The 27,249-nt window shown below is 37.6% G+C and overlaps 1 protein-coding gene across 36 annotated transcripts in view; it reads right to left on the minus strand.

Moving 5' to 3' along the window:
* The window catches only part of CATSPERB (cation channel sperm associated auxiliary subunit beta), a 138,969-nt gene that overhangs the window by 90,923 nt on the left and 20,797 nt on the right, over nt 1-27,249 (minus strand). For 5 of the 36 annotated variants that reach the window (XR_011431954.1, XR_011431952.1, XM_023628285.2 and 2 more), the window contains exons 1-5: nt 13,155-13,442; nt 10,173-10,251; nt 8,631-8,719; nt 6,421-6,561; nt 4,171-4,231 (exon numbers count right to left, since the gene is read on the minus strand). Coding sequence is in view for 15 of the 36 variants with exons in the window: in XM_023628285.2 (XP_023484053.2) it covers nt 4,171-4,231; nt 6,421-6,561; nt 8,631-8,719; nt 10,173-10,251 (370 nt within the window). In the remaining 21 variants the exon portion in view is untranslated. Of the gene's footprint in view, nt 1-1,876; nt 1,994-4,170; nt 4,232-6,420; nt 6,562-8,218; nt 8,311-8,630; nt 8,720-9,321; nt 9,480-10,172; nt 10,252-12,638; nt 12,841-13,154; nt 13,458-14,466; nt 14,566-27,249 lie in introns of those variants that run through there. The other 31 variants (XM_070249422.1, XM_070249424.1, XM_070249409.1 and 28 more) reach the window with 27 other exon arrangements.

Genomic DNA, 27,249 nt, shown 5'->3' on the forward strand with positions numbered 1-27,249 from the left:
CAATAAGTTCTACTGAGTTTAACAAACTTGCAAGATACAAGGTCAATCTTCAAAAATCCATCGTATTTTTACATACTAGCAATGAATAATTGCAAATTAAGACATTAAAAATAACCATTTACAATAACACCAAAAACGGGAAATTCTTAGGTATAAGGTTTTTAAAATATGTGCAAGATCTCAATGCTGAAAACCACAAAACCCTTGGATGAAATAAATCAATGAAGATGTAAATAAATGGAGGGATGTACTGTGTCTGTGGATTGAAAGACTCAGTGTTAAGATGTCAATTTCTTCTAAACTATAGATTTAATGCAATCCAAATAAATCACAGGAGGATCTTTTGCAGAACTACAGTTCTTTCTAAAATTTACATGGAAAGGCATAAGAACTATACTAACCAAAGCAATTTTGAAAAAGAACATCAAAGTTGAAGGATTAACGTTACTTACTACAAGATTATTTATAAAGCTAAAGTAATCAAGACAGGGTGGTATGGGTGAAAAGACAGAGAGCCCAGAAATAGCTATTCAATGGAGAAAAAATGGTTTTTACAACAATGGTGCTGGAATAACTGGATATCCATATTCCCAAAACGTTAACTTCAGTTCATATAACATTGAGTATAGACCTAAATACAAAACCTAGAACCATAAACTTCTAGAAGCAAGAATAGGAGAACAACTTTGTGAACTTGGGTTAGGCAAAGATTTCTTGGTTACGATGCCAAAAGTGTAATCCATAACATAAAAAACTCTTAAATTAGACCTCATCAAAATTAAAAACCGTCATCTTCAAGAGTTTATAGATGAAAAATACAAGGCATAGCTTGGGAAAAACTATCTGCAAATCATATATATATATGATAAGGGACTTGTATCCAGAATATATAACAAACTTACAAAAGATTTGAATAGGTAATTCACCAAATGGCAAATAAGCACAAAAAAGATGCTCAGTGTCATTAGTTATTACAGAAAGGCAAATTAAAACCATAGTTAAATGCTATTATGCACCCATTAGAATGGCTGAAATTATATATACATACATGCATATATACAAACATACATATGCACTCGTATATACTACGTGCTGGCGTGGATCCAGGTAAACTGGCAGTGAGAATGCAAAATGATTCAGCTGCTTTGGAAAATAGTTTGACAACTTCTTGTAGAGTTAGATGTCACGCTTACCATAGAACACGGTAATTCTACTGCTCCGTATTAGCCACATGCAACAAAAATTTCTGTTCACGCGAAAACCTGTATGAGAATGCTTGTAGCAGCTTCATTCATAATTGCCCAAACTGGAAAAATCCAAATGTGCTTCAACAAAATTAACTATGGTTCATCCAAACAATGGGATAGTACCCAGTAAGGAAATGGAAGGAACTACAACTTAGATGAATCTCAAATGAATTATGCTAAGTGAAAGAAGCCCCATTCGAAAGGCTACATATCCCATTCATATGGCTCTGAAATAAGCAAAACAATAGGAATAGAAAACAGATCCATGGTTGCTGGGGCCCGGGAGATGGAGAGAGCGTGACTACCGGTGGGATGATTGAGTGATGGAGCTGTTCTATGTCTTGACTGTAGTGAATACACAACTGTATACTTTTGTGGAAACTAATAGAACTGGACACTAAAAAGGGTATATTTTGCTAAATGTAAGTCATATCTTTTTTTATTTTAAAATAAGAACAAATTACGAAGTGTGAATCAAAGAGGGACTCTTTACTTTCAACAGTTTTATGCAGTTCAAACTCCCAACTGCCTTCACCACTTTCTTGTTGTTGTCAGTGCCCTCAAGTCTCCTAGCCCCCCTGTGGACAGCAGAGCAGAGCCCTGCCCAATCTTTTGCACCATTCTCTCACCTTCCAGCGCTACATCAGACACTGCTCTGCTGCTATTCACAGGGTTTTCACATTTTCGGAAGCTGGTGGCCAGGTCCCTCTTCCTCGTCTGTCTTAGTCTGGAAGCTCAGCTGAAACCTGTCCAACACGGGTGATCCTGTTGGTATCTGAAGGACTGGTGGCAGAGCTTTCAGCATCGCAGCAACACGCAGCTGCCATAGCATGACAGTCGACAGATGGGGAGTGTGGTCCCCTGACCAGAACCGAACCCAGGCCGTGGCAGTGAGAGCATCGAATCTTAACCACTAGACTGCCAGGGCCGGCTTCACCGCTTTCCCGCTATTGCTAAATCTGCATTTGGCTTCATGGGCCTCAGTTAAATCATTTGAAAATGAAGATAGTAACAGTGTCCAGCAGATGGTGAGGGACAGGTAAGTTAATATAGGTAAAGTGTTTAGAGTAGTGCTAAAATATAGTAAGAATTCCATTAATGCTCCCTGCTAGTTCTACCACCTCTGTGATGACTATTTGCTACCTTTGTTGTCGTTGTTACCTAAACGACCCTCCCCAAGAGTTCACATATACGTAATACTCAAACTCACGGCATGGCGGTAAATAAGACATGATTAAGGAGGAAAAAGTGAATGAGCAAGTATGGTGCCTTTGCCCTTGAGTACATTTTTCCTGATTTCTAGCATATTGGTAATGTTAGATCATCTTCTCCTACTACATTGCAGGCTCAAATAGATTTCTTTTTATATAGTGACGTACGCCTGAAATTTACCCAGTGTTGTAAGCCAATATGGCCCCAATAAAATAACTTTTTTTAAAAAGAAAAAAATATGTCTTTCTTTTTACTCAGTCCAGGGAGTTGTTCCAGGATAGGCAGAGCTCATTTGGTCTCTTTCCATAAAATACTTAAGTTCTCGGATCACATTTGTTCCTGTCTGGGTGACCTTAGAATCATTGCATTTCTGAAATTAAAGTTTGCAACTAGAAGTACAAATAACATGTTATCTTCACTTCTTCAGTTGTCAAACTAATGTCAATATTACGCCAGGCAACCAGAGCAATCCATCATTATACTGAGGACAGTTCATTTAGATTTTTTTAAAAAGGAGTACATTTTCAGGACGAATTTCTTGAAAAAAAAATCACAAAAAGTTCCAATAGATTAACCTGAAAAAATTGAAATGAATAAAGGACAAAAATGGTGTATAATCCACATCAAATGTTACAGCACTGGGGCTTCGTTTGCAGACTTTTATCTTTGACTCTTCCTTATAGAGTCTTTTCTATCATTTCGGCCTCGCTCTCACCTTCCTCCTGCTTTCACTCTGTAGGACACACAATTCGGGATGTCCTTTAACTACTTCCAGTCCCTCATCACTTGCTACATTTGACTGACACACAAGTTGATACTGGATCAACACTTGGCCAATTTAAGATACTTTCCTGGGAATTTGGAATTGGGCTGGCCCCTAGGAAATATATATATAAATTTTACAGCAGTGAGGGAGCTTTAGGAAGCTAGCTTGAAAGAAGGAAAAATAAATGTAGATTCACAGAAAATAGAGATAAGAGAGGCAGTGTGAAAGTATTCCCTCGGTTACTGATTGTTTTCCATTTGTTAATTCTAACTCCTTCCTATAATCTGGCTGCATTTTTGTCTTTGAGTTCCATGACAAAAACAAATTTCTTCTTTTTCCTTAAGTAAAGTCAAGTTGGTTCCATTTCTTGCATCTACCATATTAAAATGGTATACCCTCCATCATTTTAAACTATAGGAATGTATTGCATGCCTGAAGATCCACTGGCTGAGTGCACTAGTACAATACTCACAACTCCTGGAGTTTGACTTTTCTCCTCCTTCATCGGGGAGTTTACAGTGGCACATAAGGCTAGGCTGCCACATGACGCTCAACAGTAGCTTCCACAGTAAAATAATACATCACACATTTTAGTCTATAACACTTCCAGATTAATGGTTCAATTTCAGTATAATTAATTGGTACATGAATTTCTCAATACTATAACTTTTGAGTTTTAGAAAATGAATTTAAATACTAGAGAATAATATAAGTGTTTTGTATGTCAGAACAATCTATCTATAATAGCATTGCCAGATAAAATAAAGGAAGCCTAGTTAAATTTAAATTTCAGATTAACCACAAGTCATTTTTAGCAAGTATGTTCCAAATACTACACGAGACTTCTTACGCGGGATAGCAAATAATTTTTAATGTGTGTTTTTTATTTGCTAAATTTGGCAATCCAGACCCATGAATTAAAGAATTAATTCAGATGACTCTTACCTGTATTTTTTGTAATGTGTTCTCTCGGAATATTAATCAACCAGTAAACCCGATCACTAAACTTGAATAAAGAGACATCAGAGAACAGTGTTTTACAATGTTAATAGCAACATTATTTTGGCATATTCTACCCTAACTTTTAAAAATGCAAATTAAACAAGAACATCCAATGCATATACTCTTTACCTAGCAATTTCATTCTTAGGAATTTATGCTACATTATACTCATATGTGTGAAATAAAATTTTCATCATTATTTGTAATAGTAGAAGATTGAAAATAACTAAAATGTTCATCAGTTATGTGTAATAATATAGCCACAAAGTGGAATACCATACAGCTAAGCTTAGGTGCCATAAAGCTGAAGAATTACTGGCTTGATGTGTCATAGGACAGAGCTTGGTGTTGACGGTGAATTGGAAATTTAAGAGGAAAATCCCAAGCGCAAGGGAACTGCAAGAATGATGATCTAAGAGTTAAATATAAACTCTTCTCCAAATCCTTGGGGAATACAAGTGCAGAGGAGACTCCTAGAAATCCACATTTAAAAAATCGACAGTGGGGAGCTGGCCCAGTGGCACAGTGGTTAAGTTTGAATGTTCCACTTTGGCTGCCTGGGGTTTGCCGGCTCAGATCCCAGGTGTGGACCTACACACCACTTGTCAAATGGATCAAAGACCTAAACGTAAAAGATAAAACTATGAACTTCCTAGAAGAAAACATAGGGGTAAATCTCTGTGACCTTGGATTACGTAATGGTTTGGCTTGACAAGCGTAATGGTTTCCTACATGACATCAAAAGAACATGCAACAAAAGAAAAAATAGATTCATCCGGCTTCATCAAAAAATATTTTGCACACCAAAGGACACTATCGAGAAAGTGAAAAGACAACACACAGAATGGGAGAAAATATTTGCAAATCATGTCTGATAATGCACTTGTATGAGAATATATAAAGACCTTTGACAACTGAATAATAAAAAGACAAGTTAATTAAAAACGGGCAAAGAGTCTAAATAGATATCTCCACAAGGAAGATACTGAAATAGCCAATAAACACACAAAAGGATGCTCAACATCCTTATCCATCAGGAAAATGCAAATTAAAACCATAATGAGATAGCAGTTCACACCCATAGGATGTCTATAACAGAAAAGACAGGTAATAACAAGTGTTGGTGAGGATGTGGAGAAATTTGAACCCTACTACACTGCCAGTGGGAACTAAGAGAGTACAACCACTTCAGAGAACAGTCTGGCAGTTCCTCAAAAAGTTAAACAAAGAGTTACCATACGACCTAGCAATTCCATCTCCTAGGCTTTACACGCAAGAGAAAGAAAAAACATATTTTCACACAAAAACTTGTACACAACTATTCATAGCAGCAGTATTCACAGTAGTCAAAAAGTGGGAACAACGCAAATGTTCATCCACTGATGAATGGATAAATAAACTGTGGTATCGAGACAATGAAATATGATCTGGTAATAAAAAGAAATGAAAGTCTGATACATGCCACCACACGGATGAAGTCTGAAAACATCGCGCCAACCGAAAGAAGCCAGGCGCAGAAGATTACATATTACATGACTTTATTTACATGAAATGTTCGGAATAAGCATCTCTACAGAGACAGACGGTAGATTAGTGGTTGCTTAGGGCTGGGGAGAAGAGAGTGGAATGAGTGACTATTAATGGGTATGAGCAGTCTTTTTGGGGTGATGAAAATGTTCTAAAATTAGATAATATAATGGTTGCACACTCTATGAATGCACTAAAACCCATTTAATTATACACTTTAAATTGGTGAATTGCATGGTATGTAAATTATATCTTAATAAAGTTGTTACCAAAAACATGAAGGTAAAATAAAGATATTTTTAAGGAGAAAAAACTCCCAGAGAATTCATTGCCAGCAGACCCGCACTGTAAGAAATGCAAAAAGAAGTTCTTCAGGCTGAAGATGTGACCCCCAGATGGCAACTTACATGTACAGAAAAGAGTGAAGAGTAGTAGAAATAGTAAATATTTAGGTAAACAGTAAAAAAATTCATGTATTTTTTCTTTTCTTATCTTCTTTAAAAAATATATTATTGTTAAAGCAAAAAGTATAACATTGCATTGCTGGGTTTAAAATATATATAGATAGAATATTACTGGACCAGCTAATTTTAAAAAACACATCCTATAAGGAAGAGCATCCTTCTTGTTAATAACATACTACAGAATAAAAGAAAATGTAATTACCAAAGTTAAATTAAAGTGGAAGATGCCAGAATATGTGCTATTTATGATTCCCAAGCTGGGAGCGAGTCCTCCTGACGTGAAGATGCTTAGAAATTCCTTTGCAGTAAAAACACTTTCAGATTGGAAAAAACACTGGATTTTCTTTAGGAAAAGAGAAAAAACACAAGTAATGACAAGCTGATGGAGAGAAGCATATTACATTAATTTACAAGTGAGAAGAAATCTATGAAATGTAGATGCTTGCTAAAGACTGCTGTCTTTAGTAATTCCAGTCTCAAACTAGAAAAAAATTCTATTTTGAAAAGTACACGTTCAGAATTCAGAAACCTATTATGCTAGTGTCATAACAGGTTTCAATTCATCCTTATAATAATCTTTTCTGTCAGAGAAAGGTCATTATTACATTTAATAAACATATAATCAAAGCCACATGCCATCACATGTAGAAATTCCTAGCTTATTAAATCATTGTTTTGTGTCTGAATTTAAAAAGAAGCAAATGTATAAAGCAAAACACATTTCCTGCCTTTTTATTGGATATTTCCCAGTCTTGAGAGGGTATATGAAAATGTAGCAATCACAAATTGTGGATTTCACTGAAACTAACTTGAGATGGACACTCAGGCTTTATCTCATTTAGTTCTCCTGCTGGTGAAGATCACTTTGGTCAAGTTACCTGAGTTTCAGTTTCCCTGTCTATAAAATGGGGAAACATATCCATTCCAAAAATATTTACTGAGCTCTTACTATGAATCAGGTCATGTTGTAGATGCTGGGGAAACAGAAGTGAACGAAACAGACGAAAGTCCCTGCTGTCAAAGAACTGCCATTCCAACCGGGATTGGCAGGGAGATAAACACAAACCCCTTTCCTTTGTCTGGTCCTTCCTTCACAATTTACTTCCCTTTGTTAAGATGGTATACGAGCCATATACAAGATGGCATTGAAGATGGTATGCAAATTCCAGCCACCCCTTTGAGTTACTCATCACTGAGTTCTCCCATGGGTATGGCCGTTGCATGTGTAAATAAACTCTGTGTTTTTCTCCTGTTAATCTGTCTTTTGTCAATTTACTTTACAGGCTCCACCCAGTGAATCTGAGAGAGTAGGTTTGGTATTCCCCAAAAGTACTTATCTTACAGAAGGTCAAACGTCATAATGAACGTAAAACAGTTTGAAAAATGCCTTACACACATAAACACTTTGCGAATGTGAGCTATCATTTCTACTAATGATAGAAAATGTTAGCTACTATGTCTACTAACAACTGTTCTAGAATGACTACATCACAACGCTCTAAAAAGTAGGTTCTAATTCCCTTTTTAAGAGGATAAAACTGAGGATCAGAGAGGTTAGGTAACCTACCCGAGGGCACACAGACCATACATGGCAGGACCAATATTTGACCCTGGTTCCATAGGTCTCTCTTCCCCTAAAACGCATTCTTTTTCCATAATATGCAATCACAAATAGGAAAGGCATTTTTGATTCAAAGGGCATGCGCTTCACAACAGTTGTAGATAAAAACCAAAATATATGTTTGGCATATCAAGAAGGAACTGGGAACCAAGTCAAAGCAGACTTCGGGATAAATGTATTTGTCTTCATAGCATGCTTTTCTTTGTTTTTATCATATTTATCATAGATTTTTAGACAATCTGTTCATTTTTTATTAACGTATCTTTTAGTTAGCATTTGCTGCATGGCTATCTTAACAGTCTGTTTTATTTTATTTTGTTGCATGTTTTTAAAAAAAATCTGCCATTATTTGATTCAAAGGCATCAAATCATCCTTTACCCAAAATGACTCCAATGTGGTCCTTTTTATAAAAGGGAAAGATTCTTCCTCAAGGTCACACAAGGTAATGCTCTTTCTCTAACAGGCTACATCTGTCAGATTTCAAAAGGACAAATCAGATCCATAAAAAATGAAGATCGTTACAGCTGATCTTTAAACAAGGAAAGGAGGAGGCATCTTTAAAAGAACAAAACAAAACAAAGCAAAACCACCCAGGGTATTCAATGGCTAAGTGGAATATTTTATCTGATCCAAGTGGAATGGAATAGAAAGGATTATTATTTATATAGAACTTCACCTCCCCGAGTCTGAACACAGTAGAAGGTATTTGAACAGAGTACAGTGTTACTGGTTTTGCACACGGACTTGAAGCATGTGAGTAGCTGTAACACACGCTGTGGGTGGACCTTACCAAGTCGTCTGAGGAAAGATACAATTTGATTATTTCATTCTTTTGGGGGAATCCTTGGCTAGCACAAGCAAAGCTTTGTTCCATATCACCTAAATAATACAAAATATACATATATATTTTAGGTCACCGATAGAAGAATTTCCGTTAAAAGAACCATATTTTAAAAACTGACAATATCTCTAAAAAACATAAGAATGATAATTGTGTATTCTACATTCACATGAATCTAGATAAAATTCAAATCTTCCACGTTTTTTCACTCCAAAGATACAATATCAGGACGCTAAAAAGGAAGGTTTGACTGAATACGAAAAGAAAATATTCCACACGCTAGGCCACGATGCGAATTTTTCAGAGGTGGCCAAAACGCGCTTCTTGACTCTTAAACTCCTCAACCTTGGTGAACATATAAAAGAGTCAGGAGTTGGCAGTTGGAAAGAGAATTTACGTTTTGATTGAGAGCTATTGATATGAAGGTGACTCCTCTGCCAAAAAAGGGGAGTTTGGGAGGAAGATCCTTTCTCCTTATGTTGGTCTAAAGGGAGCCTCTTGTACACAGCACAGAGTTGGAGCGTGTGTTTTTATCCATTCTGCCAATCTCTGTCTTGATTGGAGATTTAACCCACTTACACATAAAGTAATTACTGATAAGGAAAGACTTCTGTCATCTTGCTATTTGTTTTCTACATACCTTATAAGTTATTTCTCCCTTATTTCCTGCATCACTATCTTCTTTTGTATTCAGTTGATCTTTTTGTAGTGAAGCACTTAAATTCCTTTCTCCTTTCCTTTTGTGTATATTCTATAGCTATTTTCTTCACGGTTACCGTGGGGATGACATTTAACATCCTAAAGGTATAACACCCTAATTTGAATTTATAGCAGCTTAACTTCAACAACACACAAAAACTCCGCTCCTTTGCAGCTCCACCCCCACCCGTCAGTGGTCGATGTTACAAAATTACATTTTTATACACTATGTGCCCTGAAACAGAAATTAAGAATTCTTTTAAATGCGGTAGTCTCTTAAATTATGTAGAAAACAAGATTTGGAGTTACAAACCAAAGTTACAATAATACCAGCTTTTACACTACAAAGTTTTCCCACCATAGAAGTCCTATTGACTAATTTAATCTGTGCTTTACTTTCAGGAAATTCTCTTCAATCTCAGCCCGCCAGCCTTATATTTCAGTTTACAATTCCTTCTACATGCAATCATTCATGAAGGAGAAACCAAAGAGATCCATCCGAATAACTCAAGTTTTGCAAGTATAAAATGCTTCTTAAACATTAAACACTCTATGCCTTATAAATGACGAAATACATAACAAAAGAAAAGTCTCCATGTACACAACTGACTAACAATAGAGTCACAATGATATTATTAGAAACTTCTGGACCAGAGTACAACAGATAATACCTGGAAAAAATTGGAAGATAAGGTAAAGAAGAAGTACTATAAAAAATTATTTCAACCATTAGTGAGGAAGGCATACAAAGGAGAACGCCTGAGAAGAAGATAGAAAGAGTCTGACACTTACCTTTGTTATATGTTATTGCTGATGAAAAATCAGACACGTTCAAAAGGAAAATTATAACACATAAAAGCAGCAGTTCCATCTGTTGGAAGAAATAGAATTATTTCCATTTAATTACTCTAACATATCTTTTAGTTCCTTTTGCTATAAACAACTACATCGTAAAGAAATCATCTCTTCCTTAAGTTAAAAACATTTCCCATTGCGTGACAAAAGCAGACAACATAACAGTTGACTAAGCCCTACATTTACTCCCATCTGATGTTAGAGATATTTATACATTTAATTATTGGGAACTAGAGAAAGAGCGGTGGCCCAGTTTCCTTCGATGCAGGTAACTGTTGGAGAGATGAGATCGGTTCCACAGCTGTGCAAAACAGAGCCTGATGACGCAGACCCTGAGGACGCCACAGCTGTACTTTGATCTGAGATGTTGACTGCATTGCTTCCAGGAGAGACGGTCTGCACGGGTCCTGGGCATTCCTGCGCGTCCTTGCTGTGTGCCAGGAGTGCAAGGCCCTGGCTGCCCTTTACCCAAGCCTTTTCTCAGAGCTCTGTTTGCAGCAATCAACCTTGAGGGATGGGGCAATGTCCCCCCTGGACAACAGCAGGCTTGCATCCATGGTGAATCCACCAAGCTCAGGGTTCCTCTCCTGTAATGCACCCCACTATGTGTGTAAGCAAGCATCTGTTACGGGCTGAGTTGTGTTCCCCCTCAAAATTCATATGCTGAAGTCCTAACCCCTGGTATCTCAGAGCGCAGTCGCATTTGGAGATATGATCTTTACAGAGGTGACTAAGTTAAAACAAGATCATTAGGGTGGGCCCTGGTCCAACACGACTGATGTTCTTATAAGAAGAGGAAACTTGGACACACATTCATACAGAGGGAAGAGGATGCTGAAGACACAGGGAAAAGATGGCCAACTACAAGTTAAGGAGGGAGACCTCAAACAGATCCCTCCCTCATGGCCCTCAGAAGGAACCAACCCTGCTAATACTTTGATCCCAGACTTCAAGCCTCCAGAATTGAGACCGTAAATTTGTTGTTTGAGCCACCCAGGCCGTGGTGTTTGTTATAGTGGCCCTACTAAATTAATGCAGCATCCCTGATGGATGTCTCCTGCACGGAACTCCCGGGCATGGAGCACTGGAGGGAGAGTCACGCAGACACTCTGGCTACTGCTTTTGCTGTGGGTGATAAAGTCCTTTGTCTCTGACTTAGGAGTGTTGTGTCCTCTGCCAGCATCCAAGAAACAGTACCAGACTGACTTGCCAGCTGTAGGTAGAGTAAAATCCAGATCCCGCGAAGTTTCTGACACTGCCGAGTAAATTAAATTTAACTGATGTTTTCCTCCCTCAAAATTGATTTGTTTGATTCAATACATCTAACTGACAATAGAAAACTTGAACATTTATTGGATTTTGAATTCATCATTCTTATCACATGATTAGGGGAGAATTTTTTTTGAAGTGCATTCTTTGGTCATCTGAGAAAACAACTTGTTTTCACAAGGTAAGAGGAAACAAATAGTATATCAAAACTATCTCAGTGTGGTATTATGTTCAATTATATTTTTGGTGTAAGAATGAATTCAACATTAAATGGAGAATTTACAACAGTTAAACTTTGAAAATAGTGTCTTTAACAGGAAACTCTTGTATTATTTTGCAAAACATTCAAATTAAATGTCATAAAACCATACTTAGAGCCTGTCAGTTTTTCTCATCCCTGAAAAACTGACTGAAATGTATTATGCTTCAAGGCCCAAGTTTGGATAATCTATTATTGAGTTATCTTCAAAGTTGTTCCAATTCAGTTTTCTCAGATAAATACAAGAGGATCTCTAATTTAATTTGAGTGGATTTGGTTTTATCTATCTTTTTTTAATTTTTTTGGTGAGGAAGATTGGCCCTGAGCTAACATCTGTGCCCATCTTCCTCTATTTTGTATGTGGGATGCCTGCCACAGCATGGCTTGATGAGCCGTGCATAGGTCCACACCCTCGATCCAAACCCACAAACCCCAGGCTGCTGAAGCGGACTTAACCACTATGCCACCAGGCTGGCCCGTGTTGTATCTATCTTTGACCAAAGAACTAAAAACTTACTTTGAAAGCCTTTTAAATGTTTTCATTAAGGAAAAGAAATCTAAGAAAGCATAATTTAAGGGATCTTTCCCTTAAACTAAAGAGCTATCTTTGGGCTTTCTGTGGCTTTGCTACTTACTCTAATTCTAGCAATTCGGCCTATGTTTATTTATTTTTCAATTTAGAGATGGAATGTACTTTAGAGTTGATACATGAGGCATTAAGTAATATAGTCAAAGTCTGTAACTAGCTAGGCACAAAGTCGGGCCTGGCACCAAGGTCTCCTGATTCCACAAATCTAGTCAGCATACAAAGATGCCACAAAAGGAAAACTTAAAAACTGGAAGGCACAAGTCCATGATTAGATTTGACCTCTCACCAAAACTGCTAAATGTGTGCACCCTGATTCTGTTCCATACGCGCATTAGTCTCATTCTCATCATTCTTCAGTGTTACAGTGTTTCTCAGTTTGGTGCACTCATCTCATGGTTGAAGAAAAGGCAGGCTTCAGTCTAAGCTCCGTTCTGCCCACGGAGATGTTTGACGTTTGGAAAGTTACCAAACTTCTCCGAGTTCATTTCCTAGTCAGTAAAATAGAAATAACAGCCACTTCAAAGGGTAGTTGTGAGAATTAAATGAATAATATACTTAAAACATCTCACAGCTACTTTACACAGAAGAAGCATTTGGTGAATACTAAGTCTGAAGTCATAACTTTCTTTATCCCCACCCCACCACCCTACTCACCCTCTTAGCAGTTAAATTACCCCAGTTATCATTCGATTTAATTCTTATATGAGTTTTATATAACTGTCAGAGATAAGTCACATATCTGGCATTTTCTCTTCTCTGGCACCATATAAATTTTGGGAATTGCCTCAAACAAGGAGCCTACCTCCTCCACCGTCTGTTCATGTGAAGTCAGTCCATTAGCACGGAATAGTGACTGCGCTGTCAGTTTGTCCTGTGGTAGGGCCCTTCTTTCTTACTGTAACTCTCTCTTAATGGGATGCCCAACTAGTTGCACTTTTCTTTTTTATATTTTCCCGAGTTTTGTTCCAAATAGGCTGAGAAAGAAAACCCAACATCAGGAGCGGAGTTTTCAGTTTACTGGTTTGAGGGGTCCAGTCCGCTTTGCTAACAGCCAATCAGCTGCCACCAAGCACAGAAGCTCAGACCATTTGAAGGCCAGGCAGTTGGAATTTCCAGTTAACTGCCTCCTTCAGAGCACCAAAGGTCATTTCCTTTAAAATGTTGGCAGATTGCTTTCCAGAAAATGCAGCATTGAGAATTAGACATAGTCTGTAATAATTTGATACGCAAAACAGTAGCTCATTGTTTTACTTTTTTGAATAATGGTGCAGTTGCTCATTTAAAATATGTTTGTTAGCCCTTTTTAGTTCTATAAATTATCTGGATGTCTTCTTGATCATTTTACTGGAATAAGCCTTGCTTGTGAGGTGCAATAATCCCTTGCCATATTTACTATGAATATTAAGCCCAATTTATCATTTAACTTAATTTTACTTAAGATGGATTTTGATGTATAGAAATTAAAATCCGATGCAATCAAATTTATCAGTATTTTCCTTTCTGGTTATTTCCATCACCTTATGGTCTCAGAGTCTACCCCCATGCAGAGACCTACTGTTCTCATTCTTTTTACGTGAGAAAATTTAAAGACTCAAAAAGTTCAAAGAATACAATAAGGATATTTTGATCACCCCAGATTAACATTGCTCCAAGTTTTAAAAAATTTTTATTATGGTATATTTCAAACACTGGAAGAAGTAGAAAGAATTGTGCAATTTATCCCTTCCTATCCATCACCCAGCGTCAGTCTTGTTTCATTGATATGCCCACCCATTCATCTTTCTCCTCCAAGATTATTTTGAAGATATCCTAGACATCTATATACATTTCAGTGCATATTTCTAAGAGGAAATGACTTGATTAAAAAAAAGAAAACCATAATACTATTTCACACCTAAAAATAATAATGATTACTCGATATCTATCCAGTGACTGTTTATATTTCCCCAGTTATCTCATTCTTAAAATGTTTTATAGTTTGTTTATATGAATCAGGAACCAATAAGGTTCATACTTTGCAATTGGTTGATATATCTCTGAATTTTGTAATCTACAGGTATCTCCCCCTGTCTCCCCAATCGTTGTCTCTCTCTCTCTCTTTCCTTGCAACTTACCAGTTGAAGATGTAGTTAGCTCTGTGTTTCCTACAGTCTGAATTTTGCTGATTGCATTATCATGGTATCTTTTCACACCATAAGTCTATCTCATCTGTCCTGTAAATTAAGTAGATTTAGAGCCTTGATCAGATTCAGGTTTAATTCTTTTTTTTGGGCAAGAACGCTTCATAGGTAGTGTTGGGTACTTCCAACAGGAGACACATAATGTCTGGCTGTCTCTCTTTGCATGATATAGCAGCCATCATTTATTGCCTAGATCTGTTAAATTCATTAGGGTTTACAAGATGGTGATATTTTATTATTTCTTCTTTATTTATTTGCTGGAATACTTCTATAAAGATAAATTTTCCTTCATCAACTATATGGTTACCCAGAGGTACAATTGCCAAGGAAGGGCAAAATAAATGCTTCCTTCTTTCCCTTCACTCACCAGTTTTGAAAACAATTAATTGATTCCTCAGCATTCTCATAGAAGCAACCAATAGGGTTTGCTTTTTAGTATCATTATCAACTCATAGGTTTCGATTTAAATATACTTGAGTGCTTCTATCCATTATAGCTATTATCCTTATTAGTGCTCGAAGTGGCTGATATTGGCAGGTGTGGTCTTCTTAAAGTTGGCCCCTAAATCCCTTTGACATGACTCTAGTAATCTCTGATAGCTTCCTTCCTTCCTTATAGGACAAGATATTCCCGGCTTACCTTATACATTTCCTGGCCCAGACATGGAGTCAGTCATTTCTCTAGGGAATTCTGATTCATTTCACTAGGAAATGGTATTAGAAACCATACTCTGGGAGCTAGGTCAGAATTGTTAAAAATAAATACATAAAAACTTTATGGAAGAATGATGGCTACTTAAAAGTGAATTTCCCTATCCGCCAAAAAAAATCACATAAATAAAGAGGAGATTAAAAAACAACCCTAGAGAAACTGGGAGGCAGAGATCACTAACAATTTCCGTTTACATATAAGTAGGAAAATAAACATCTGAGACCAGAAGGACCAACTCTAGGGTCCACACCAGAGCAAAGTCAGGTAGAGATCGTGTGAAAAGAGCGGAGGACCGCAGGAGTATAGCAGTGGTGGAATGCATATAAAATCCTCTCTAATAGAGTCCTGCCTGAGAGCGGAGATTCTGAGAACAGGTTGGAGAACTGGGAGATCAGAGCACTGGCTTGAAAGTCTTCAGGCTGTTTCAGGAGGGCACCATTCTGAAGAAGAAGTAGGTGTCTTGGAAGGGGGAGAAAAAAGCAAGCAAGCAATGGAAATTAAAGGTCTTACAGAAACAAAAGAGAACCACAAAATTGGAAAACACACTGATCCCCACCCCAAAAGTGTTCCTCCTGCGTAAAAATTGAATTTCACGAAAGCAACAGAACAGGATGCTTTTGAATTAAGAAACCTAGATAGACACTCAAATCATGCCCCTTATCTGCAGGCTTGTCCAGAAAAAAATATGACATTTCAAAATGAACACAAAATGTCAGGCAACATCCATACGAAGCTACTCAAAAATAAAAAAGAGAACAGAGGGGCTCCCAGTGGTATAGTGGTTAAGTTCACACACAGCAGGCCAGGGTTCGTAGGCTGGGATCGCAGGCACAGATCTACACACTTCTCATCAAGCCATGCTGTGGTGGCATCCTGCAGATAAAATGGAGAAAGACTGGCATAATTGTTAGCTCAGCACCAATCTTCCTCAAGCAAAAAGAGAAGATTGGCAACAGATGCTAGCTCAGGGCCAAGCCTCCTCACAAAAAAAAAAAAGAAAGATAAAAAAGGGAAGGGAAACATTTCAATATATTCTCCCTGCCAAGAACAAAAAACAAACAAAAAAAACCTATAAAGCAGAGAAAATGGTAACACAATACTTCAACCTGAAATAAGTATGTTAAAACAAGAATTTGCACATTGAACAAAAATTACCTTGAGCAATAAGTTCAAGATGACTCAGAATAGAAACAGAGAAAACACAGGAAGATATGAAATTAGAGTTGACCAAATTTAGAAAATGGAAGAAAAGACAAAATAATCTCAGAAATAAAGATTGAATTTCAAGGTGCTCAAGGGAAAATGGTTTTGAAGGCAAATATAATAAGGATCCTAAAGAAGAGGAATGAAAACTATAAAGAGAACAAAATGAAATAAAGAAAATGGTAAAAAGCATCAGAGAAAAAGTAATAAATTTGGACAATGGGCAAAGAAAGTCCAGCATCTTCTCAGAGCAAAAGAAAGACCCAAGTACTCAGACTGAAAGAATTCATAGAATGCTGACACGAAAATGAAAACAGGCTGATATCTGGTCACACTTCATGAATTTTCAGAACAAGAATAAAGATTCTGAAAAACTTCCAGAGAGAAATTCTCACTAAAAGGACAAGACTCAGACTGGCATAAGTCCTATCAGCTATACTGGATGATGGAAGAAAAGGGAGCAATGCCTTCAAGGTCCTAAAGCAAAAATAAATGATTTTTCAACCTAGAATTCTATAATCGATCACACATGAGAGTATAAAGACATTTTTACTCAGGCAAAGTATAACGGACACATGTTATGTTTTGTCTGCTCAGCATCTAGTCCACCACTCTTTGATTATGATAGCTTTTCACTTTCCTTATAGTCTGGTGGGACTGATAATCAAGATTCTCTACCTTTCTATAGCCAAGTGGCAAGCATGTGACCCAAATCAAGACAAACAGTCCTTTCCTGGACTGGAAATCATAGAGCATAATGACAAGAAGACTGAAGATTGTGGAGTCCATTCTTGAGGTAGGTTCCAAAGAAGATTGATGAGCACTTTTTCTATAACCCTCTCTGGAGCTGCCGCATCTTTATCTGTTCCAAGCCTGCTTCATCAGCCATCTCCTTGAGTCTGCGAGCACCTCCTTATCCTTCAAATAAATTCCTTTTTTGGATTCAGTTATGAGTCTATTTCTGCTGTAGTGTCTAACTGATAAAACTAGGCCTCAGAAATTTATATCCCGTGCATCATTCTTCGGAAGTCACTTGAGGATGCATTCAAGCAAAACCAAAGACGTGGGATCCGGATAGAACTGGAGTCAATCCAGGAGAACAGCCGAAGGTGAGTCCTGGGATGACAAGTGGGCAGCGAGCCTAAAGACTAAGCAGTCCAGATTGGAACAGGATGACAGAGGGCTCCTGCTGGAAAAAAAATAAGAAAGAAATCCCACGTAGTATAAAGTATGATTGAAAAGACAGAAAAACTTGAAGATATTAAAGTCACGTTATCCTCTTGTCAATAAGAAAAAAATGAAAAGGTATAAGAAACTCTAGGAAAAATAAAATGCTTTATAATAAGGTAATGTTCCAAATCATTATAAAAGATGGCACTTTTATGAAAGATGGCAAGTGTGCTTTACTTTTCTGTTTCATTTTTTAAATCAAAATTATATATGACATAGTTCAAAGAGCCAAACCGTTCTGCAAGCCTTGTTGCAAAAACAGCACTTCCTTGCATCCTCCATCCTGTTTTGCAGACATTTGGTTCTGTCCAAAATGTCCATAGAGACAGTTGGCCTATGTCTAAAGGTCCTTGATATTTGGTCTTGTCCAAAACATCCATGGAGACATTTAGTCCAAACCAAAAGGCCCTTGAAATTTGGTCCCATCAGAAATGTCCATGAGCATATTTGGTCCATGCCAAATGGTCCTTGATGTTTGGTCCTAACAAAAATGTTCATGCGTAGAAGAGGTCCTAGGGTTCAAATCGCCCATAATAGTTATTTATACTTTTGGCTTACAGGATTAATGCATAAAAAATACCATCATGTTTTATTGGTCCAATAATCATGGTGTGGCTTTATTGCCAGTAAGAACGCTTTTTGCCTTGATAGCCTAGCTATCAACAGCACATGGGGTTAGGCAGATGGGTGAGGGTTCAAATCCTGCAGAAGAGCAGGATTTATGTTAACTATGCATACGAAGGAAGAGTCCTACAGTTAGAGAAATGCAGAGGATAAGTTGAGGATGGGATCTCGCGATGCATGGGGTGTTAATAAGTCACTGGGCATTTGGTTGGATGTGGCAGGGTCATTCAGTAAGGGCAGAGTTTGAAAGGAGGAGCTTGGTCAAATTGCTATGCAAAACTGGCAGGAACACGTTGAGTAAACACTTTACAGAGCATTTCACTTGTCCGGGAGGAATGAGAACAGGTATGGCTTTCCTACCACAAAGCAGTTGCGTGTAATAGCTGCTGTCAGGGCAATACTGGGCATCAAATTAACCCCCCACAACTATCCCATCCCCCAGGGTGATGTTGCTCTTGAATCCATGTCCTACAGAGGTATAATCACAGTAGACTACAAGGAGTGTCTGCTGCTATTTCGAGAGGTTTTAGTGGGTGTGACTCCCACACGTACCTGCCGATCAGCATGGACCACCACACCCTTGGCTGGTGCCTACCTGCTGGCTGATCTCGCCTGGCCACACTGGGCATCCAATCCATAAGATATTAATAAGTTTTCCCCTATTAGTAAGCCAGTGACAACTGGTCAGATGGTTACAAAAGAAAAAATAATAATAACCCTTCTTATGTTGCTTGGCACTATGACATCTTTATTTGAAAATTCTCAGCGGAATATGGCAGAAATAGTATACTCACAAAAAGAGAAGCCAATGCTACATTATGTAATGGTTTTTTGAGATAGGAGTAAAAGGTACTGGCACTGTGAAAAAGGAGAATCCACAATGCCCGATGAACAACTAGTCAGGATTTGGATAGCATTACAATCATTCAAGATGGAAAAGGAAACATCAGCACAATGATGGTGTTGAAGGGGAAGTAAGGAAAACCCTGAACAGGGTAAAATGACATGCAAAAGAAGAACCACATGCAACGCCATCACAGAACTTCAAAGAACTCTCCATGCTATTCGTGATAAAGAGGTCCTGCTTAACGCTACCAGAAAGAAACTCATTAAAGAGGCAAGTAAGTAGAATTCAAAACAGACATCGAACTTCAAACCCAACTTCATCATATGGAATTGAAATTCCAGAGGAGTATAAAGTGACCAGACATGGAGAACCATTTCTTATGTACGATTCTGGTGCTCAAGAGGGTGAAAAAATTCTTATTTGCACACCTTATGACACTATTCAATATTGAAGTGCCAGTACCACATTATTCAGTGATGGCACCTTCAAGATGGTACCAACATAGTTCACTCAGTTATTTACTGTGCACGGTGTAGTACCAGGTTATACTATGCTACTGAGTTAGGCACTAACAGTGAAAGGTAAGACACTTACAGATATATATGAGAAAGGACTTGCATTTGCAGAGGAAAGAAATCTCAACATTAACCCTTCATTGTGCATGATGGATTTCGAGACTGAAAATGTGAATGCAATTCAACTACTCCTCCCAAATGCACAAGTAAAAGGATGCTTGTTTCACTTTTCACAATGACTGTGCTGAAAAATATCTCCTTTACCTCTAACATATGAGTATATAACAACAGAAAATAACATTCTTAAGTGTGTAGCCATGTTGTTTAGACTTCCATTTGTGCCTTTGGAAGATGTACGTGAAACTTTTGCGTACATTGTGGGGAATGCAGAAGAAAATCTAGATGACCTAATGGATTATATTGAGAGGGTGTATGTCTGTGGAAGGTGTGGCAGAGGCAGAAGACCAGAAGTTCCAAGATTTCCACCAGAAACTTGGAACGTTGATATATCAGTACTGAATAGCAATCACAAGATGAACAATGCACTGGAAGGCTGGTATAGCAAATTTCAAAGGCTGACGGTGGTGCATCATTCTTCAATTTGGAGATTTACTGAAATGTTAAAAGATGAACAGGAAAGCAATGAACAAGTTGCCATCCACGGTCCTGGTGGTCACACTCAAATATGGCCACCAACTTCATGATGATACCAACAAAATCAAATTTGTATAACTGAAACTGTTAACAGATAATAATGAATATAAAGCCAATAATCAGGTTGATGTGTCCTTGAGAGCAATTGCTCATTGACTTCAGAGTAACTCTGCCGAACTTCATGAAGAGGAAGAAAAAGAATAAATATGAAATCCAAACTTCATCATGAATTACAATAAAAATAACATAAATAAAATTTTAACCAAGTTAAATATTTGTATTATTTAATGAATCATGTACCAAATGTCTCCATGGATGTTTTGGACAACACCAAATTTCAAGGACCTATGACCTTTTTGGCATGGACCAAAAGTCTCAATGAACGTTTTGGACAGGACCAAATATCAAGGACCTTTTGGCATGGACCAAATGTCTCAAAAGATGTTTGGACAGGACCAAATATCAAGGACCTAGGACTTTTTTGGCATGGACCAAATGTCTCAGTGGGTGTTCTGGACAGGATCAAATATCAAGACATTTTTGGCATGGACCAAATGTTTCCATGGATGTTTTGGACAAGACTAAATGTCCTGCAAGGTCCACCCCATTTTCCCTTCCCAGAGACAATCACTTTCAATCTTTTGCTGTTTTGTTTTAGTTTTAGACATTATCTATTGACTTTCTTTCTTTTGTCTTTTTTTGCTGAGGAAGATTTGCCCTGAGCTAACATCCAGTGCCAATCTTCCTCTTTTTGTATGTAAGCCATCAGCACAGCATGGCCACTGATTGATGAGTAGTGTAGGTCCATACCCAGGAACTGAACCTGGGCTACCGGAGCAGGGCATGCCAAACTTAAGCACTGGGCCACCAGGGCTGGCCCTCTATTGACTTTGTATTCTGCAAGAGGATTTACCTCTTTTCCTCCACTCTCCCAACACTCATGCATGCACCCTTTCCATTCCTCCATTTTCTAACAATCTTTTGGACTGTTCATCTCATTTTCTTTCCACTTCTATTTTCTATCCCTTCATCTTTTTGTTTAATTTTCCAAGTGTTTTCTCATTTCGTCTTTAAAATCCTCTCTATTAATTTTTACAAGTTTTATAAAACTTTTATATTTTAATAATCGTTTTATTCTCAGAATGTTCCTTTTGATAGATTCTATTCTTATTTAATTTATGTAACACTCTCTCTTTTCTTAAACTATTAATGGTTGGGGTTTTTTTGTGAGGAAGATTGTCCCTGAGCTAATATCTGTGTCAATCTTCCTCCATCTTTTGTATGTGGGATGCCGCCAAAGCATGGCTTGACCAGCAGTGTGCAGGTCTGCACCCGGGATCAGAACCCACGAACCCCAGGCTGTCAAAGCAGAGTGTGCAACCCCAACCACCATGCCACCAGGCTAGACCCAATAGAGTTTTGTTTTGTTTTGCTTTGATTTAATTTCTTTGCACAGTTTTTAATTTTTCCAAGTCATTTTTCCTTTTCTATTTTTCTGGTCTCAAGCTTTCAATTTTGAGACTTTCCCAACATTTTTCACGATCCTTGGTTGTTTTCTCAGATTTAAAAACAGGTACTAAGAAGCTTATTTGAAGCTCTGGACCCAAGAGAATGGTCCACCAACTGTACCTTTCACAGCAGTATTTTCTGGAGAAGTTGTTTCAATGGGGCATAATCTCAATGTTTTTAGATCTTTTTCTCTTTGACTTCTCAAATTTTTCTGGGTCTTCTAATCTCCTTTCTAGAGTACAGACCTGGCTACTAACATACTGGGGTGTCAGTATCCAGTATTTAAGCATTCATCCTGTCCCCCTGTTTTCAGTCTGGTAACTGCTTTCTCAAATGTGCTTGATTTCCACCAGTCCAGCAATCCTCTGTTTTGCTCTTTCCCAAGGACAAACCTCCAGCTCTGCTGGGTAGGGAAGGGCAGCTGATAGGCTGCAGAGTATTGGGAAGAAAATCTAAAAACCTCTTTCCTGGGTGTTCAGATGATCCTACTTTCAGCCCCACTTGCATCTCTGCTTCAAGAGTGCTGCCAGGCCTGAGCCCTTGGGGGTTCTGTAGCGCAAATTCCGCTGCTTCTAATCTTTCCTCGATGCCACTCTAGGATTCAGCTTTCCTAGGTCTGCCAATTCAGTTACCACTTATCCATCTGCTTTCCAGCTTTCTAAATTTTATTCCTACTATCACTTCTTCAGTTTTCTCTGTCCTGTGGGTTTATGCCACTTTAGAAATCCCTTTAGTGTTTAGTTTGCAAGGATCAAGAGTAAATACGTGTTCAAAGCTAATAAAAAGAAATCCTAAATGTGTCATGAATTTAAACAATTGTTGGAAGATAGTGAAAAAGAAATCCATTTGGGGCTAGCCCCATGGCCAAGTGGTTAAGTGCTTATGCTTCGCTTAGGTGGCCCGGAGTTCGCCAGTTCAGATCCTGGGCACGGATCTATACACTGCTCATCGAGCCATTCTGTGGCAGCATGCCACATAGAACTAGAATGACCTACATCTAGGATATACAACTATGTACTGAGGCTTTGGGGAGAAAAAAAAAGAGGAAGATTGGCAACAGATATTAGCTCAGGGCCAATCTTCCAAAAAAAAAAAAAAATCCATTTGATTTTGGTGCTAGGAATACTCTCTTTTTGATGGCCCAGACGTCATGACATTGGGCTCCGAGAGGAGGAAATATAATCCTGGCACACTATTTGTCCTGGAAATGAATGGCGTTTATTTGGTTTACATAACCTAAAGTGACCCATAGTGACCCATAGCCTTGTTTAATCACCTTACTCTGAGTATGAGTGGGACCTGTGGCTTGCTTCTAATCAATAGGATATGTCAAAAATGACGAGATGTCACTTTGAATAAGTTATTATAACTTTGAATAGGTTATATGACAAAGTTGATGGGATCTCACTCCCATGATTCCACTTTGCTATATAAGAAGACTTAGCAGGTTGGAGGGATCTTCCTGTTGGCTTTGAAGAAGGAAACAGCCATGTTGGGAACTGCCTATGGAGAGGGCCATGAGGCAGGGAACTGCAGGCAGCCACTAGGAACTGAGGGTGGCCTCCAGCTAGTAAGAAGCTAGGGCCCTCAATTATACCCACAAGGAAATAAAGCCTACCAACAATCTGAGCTTAGGGGTAAATTCTCCCCAAATTGAGCCTTCAGATGAAAAATCAGTCCAGCCAACACCTTGATTGCAGCCCTGTGAGACTATGAACAGAGAACCAGCTAATCTACATCTGAGCTCCTGACCCATGGAAAGTGTGAGGTAATAAGTGAGTGTTGTTTTAGGCCACTAAGTCTGTGGTGATTTGTTATGCAGCAGTGTAGAACTAGTACAGGTCACAACAATGATTTCATTGAACTGCAAGTTGAGACTTCTACCTGGCAACTCTAATCTCTCATGTCTCTGAATCAACACGTGAAAAAGGGGGTTACTCTTCTGGCTGGGGTGATTGATTTTGACCTCTAAGAAAAAGCTGGGTTGGTACTACACAAGGGGGATAAGCAGGAGAATCCCCCAGGGCATCTTTTAGTAGTGCCATGTCTTGTGATGAAAACAAATGGAAGGACCTAACAGACACACGCAAACATTTTATCCAATGACAGCAGAATACACATTCTTCTCAAGTACACATGGAACGTTTTCCAGGATAGACCATATGTCAGGTCCCAAAACAAGTCTTCGCAAATTCAAGAAGACTGAAATCATACCAAGTATCTTCTCTGACCACAATTGCATGAAACTAAAAATTAATAACAAGAGAAAAACTGGAAAATTCACTAACACATGGAAGTTAAACAACATTCTCCTGAACAACCAAACAACCAAAGAAGAAACAAAAGGGGAAATAAAAAAAGTTTCTTGAGACAACCAAAAATGGAAACACAACATACCAGAACTCATGTGATGCAGCCAAAGCAGTTCTCAAAGGGAGTCCATAGCAATAAATGCCCACATTAAGAAGCAAGAAAGATCCCAATAAACAACCTAACTCTATGCCTTAAGAAACAAGAAAAAGAAGAACAAAGTGAGCCCAAAGTTAGCAGAAGAAAGGAAGTAATAAAGATTAGAGCAGGAACAATAAAATAGAGAACAGAAAAATAAGAGAAAATATTAACCAAACTAAGAGTTGGTCTTTGAAAAGATGAAATTGACAAACCTTTAGCTAACCTAACCAAGGACTCAAATCAACAAACTTATAAATGAAAAAGGAGACATTACAACCGAGCCCACAGAAATTCAAAGGATCACAAGAGGCTACTATGAACAACCATATGCCAACAAACTAGGCAACCTAGAAGAAATGGAAAAGTTCTTAGAAATGTGCAACATATCAAGACTGATTCAGGAAGAAATAGAAAATCTGAATAGACCAATTACTAGTGAGGAAATTGAATCAGTTCTAAAAAATCTCCCAATGCGAGAAGCCCAGGACCAGATGGCTCCATTGGTGAACTTTACCACACATTTAAAGAAAAATAAACAATAATCTTTTTTCAAACTCTTCCCAAAAAATCAGAAAGGAGGGAATACTCTCAAACTCATTTTACAAGGCCAGCATTATTCCGATACCAAAACCAGAAGAGGACACTACTAGAAAAGAAAACTACAGACCAATATCCCTGATGAATATAGATGCAAAAATTCCCAATAAAATACTAGCAAATCGAATTCAGCAGCACATTAAAAGGATCATTCACCACAATCAAGCAGGATTTAACCTGGAACGTAAGGATGGTTCAACATATGCAAATCAATCAATGTGATACATCACATTAATAGAATGAAAGATAATCACACGATCATCTCAAGCACCACAGAAAAAGCATTTGACAAAACTTAACATCCATTCATGATAAAAACTCTTAACAAATTAGGCATAGAAGGAACATATCTCAACATAATAAAGATCATATATGACAAGGCTACAGCTAACATCATACTCAATGGTGAAAGGTTGAGAGCTTTTTGTCTAAGATCAGAAACAAGACAAGGATGCCCATTCTCACCACTCCTATTCAGTACAGTACTGGAAGTCCTAGCCAGAGCAATCAGGCAAGATAAAGAAAGAAAAAGTATCAGAATTGGAAAGGAAGAAGTAAAATTGTCTCTATTTGCAGATGACATGACTTTATACATAGAAAATCCTAAAGACTCAACCAAAAAACTGTTAGATCTAAGCAATGAATTCAATAAAGTTGCAGGATACAAAATTAACAAACAAAAATCAGTAGTGGTTCTATACACTAACACTGAAATTTCTGAAAAAGAAATAAAGAAATCAATCCCATTTACAAAAGCATCAAAAACAATAAAATACTTAGGAACAAATTTAACTAAGGAGGTGAAAGATCTCTATGCTGAAAACTACAAGACATTGATGAAAGAAATCAAAGAAGACACTAATAAATGGCAAGAAATCCAGTATTCATGGATTGGAAGAATTAATATTGTTAAAATGTTCATACTACTAAAAGCCATCTGTAGATTCAATGCAATACCTATCAGGACTCCAATGGCACTTTTTACAGAAGTAGAAAAAACACTCTTAAGATTTATATAGAACCACAAAAGCCCCTGGATAGTCAAAGAAATCCTGAGAAAGAAGAACAAAGCAGGAGGTATCATACTTCCTGATTTCAAACTACACTATAAAGCTATAGTCATCAAAACAGTGTGGGGCTGGCACTAAAACAGACAAATAGACCAAGGGAACAGAATCTAGAGCCCAGAAATAAACCCAAGCATATATAGTCAACTAGTACACATTCTCCTCCTCATTGGAGAGAATATAGATTAGTAAAAAGCAGAGACTCTGCAGTTAGATTTTCTAGATTTTTATTCCTGTGGTCTTTGTTAACCATGTTACTTTGAAAAAGTTACTTAGCCTTTCTAACCCTCCATTTTCCTTGTCTGAAAAGTGGGAATAATAACTATCTCATATAGTATATGAATGTGTGTGTATATAAATATATACTTTCACTTTCCCTTAATTAAAGTAGCGCACTATACACCCTGTTATGCTCTATACAACCCAACAATATACCTTGGAGCTCTTTCCTTATAGCTGTCACATTCTATTTTAGTGGCTGCCTCTTATTCTGTTGTGCATATGTACCATAATTTATATAACCTATTGGTAAGACATTTCAGTCGTTTCTAATGTTTTTCTATTACAAAGCTTATTTTCCTCCATACTTCATTTCACATATGTGTAACTATAGCTATAAGATAAATTTCTGGGAATAAAATTGTTGGGCTAAAGGAAAAGTGCTTTCAAAATTTTGTTATTATCAAATTGCCCATCACTGCTGTTGTAGGAATGTACACTCCTGCCACCAGTATGTGAATGCCAGTTTCTCTACACGCTCGCCAACCAAGTGCTAACATGTCATGGAAGTATCATATTGCCATTGCATTTCTCATATTACATGCTTCCTCTTTTCTGAACTGTTTGTTCATAAGTTTTGCCCATTGTTCTGGATTGTTGATCTTTTTCTTATTGATTTGTAAACATTTTTATATGTTAAGGAAATTAGCCCTTTGTTTGGGAGGTGAATTATAAAAATTTTTCTCCATCTGTACTTTGTCTTTTGACTTTTTTATGGTGGTGTGATTTGTTTTGCAGTTAAATAAATGAATTTTCTCTTATTTCTGGTAATTTACGGTTTCATTTTTTTAATATGACTACTTTGATTCATCTGGAAATCATTTTGGCGTAATTTATGAAATAGAGATCCAACTTTTTTTTTTTCAGATGCCTACTCAGTTGTCCCAACACCATTTACTGAATAATCTTTTTTTCCTCTATTGTTTTGAAATAAGACCTTCATTTAATTGCTGTGTAGATTTGGGTTTGTTTCTGGGTTTTCTAACCTGTTCCTTTGAATTGTTGACTCACTCATGTGCCAATATCTCAT

The sequence above is a fragment of the Equus caballus genome, chromosome 24 (assembly GCF_041296265.1).
Source record: "Equus caballus isolate H_3958 breed thoroughbred chromosome 24, TB-T2T, whole genome shotgun sequence".
In the NCBI taxonomy this organism is placed as follows: Eukaryota; Metazoa; Chordata; class Mammalia; order Perissodactyla; family Equidae; genus Equus; species Equus caballus.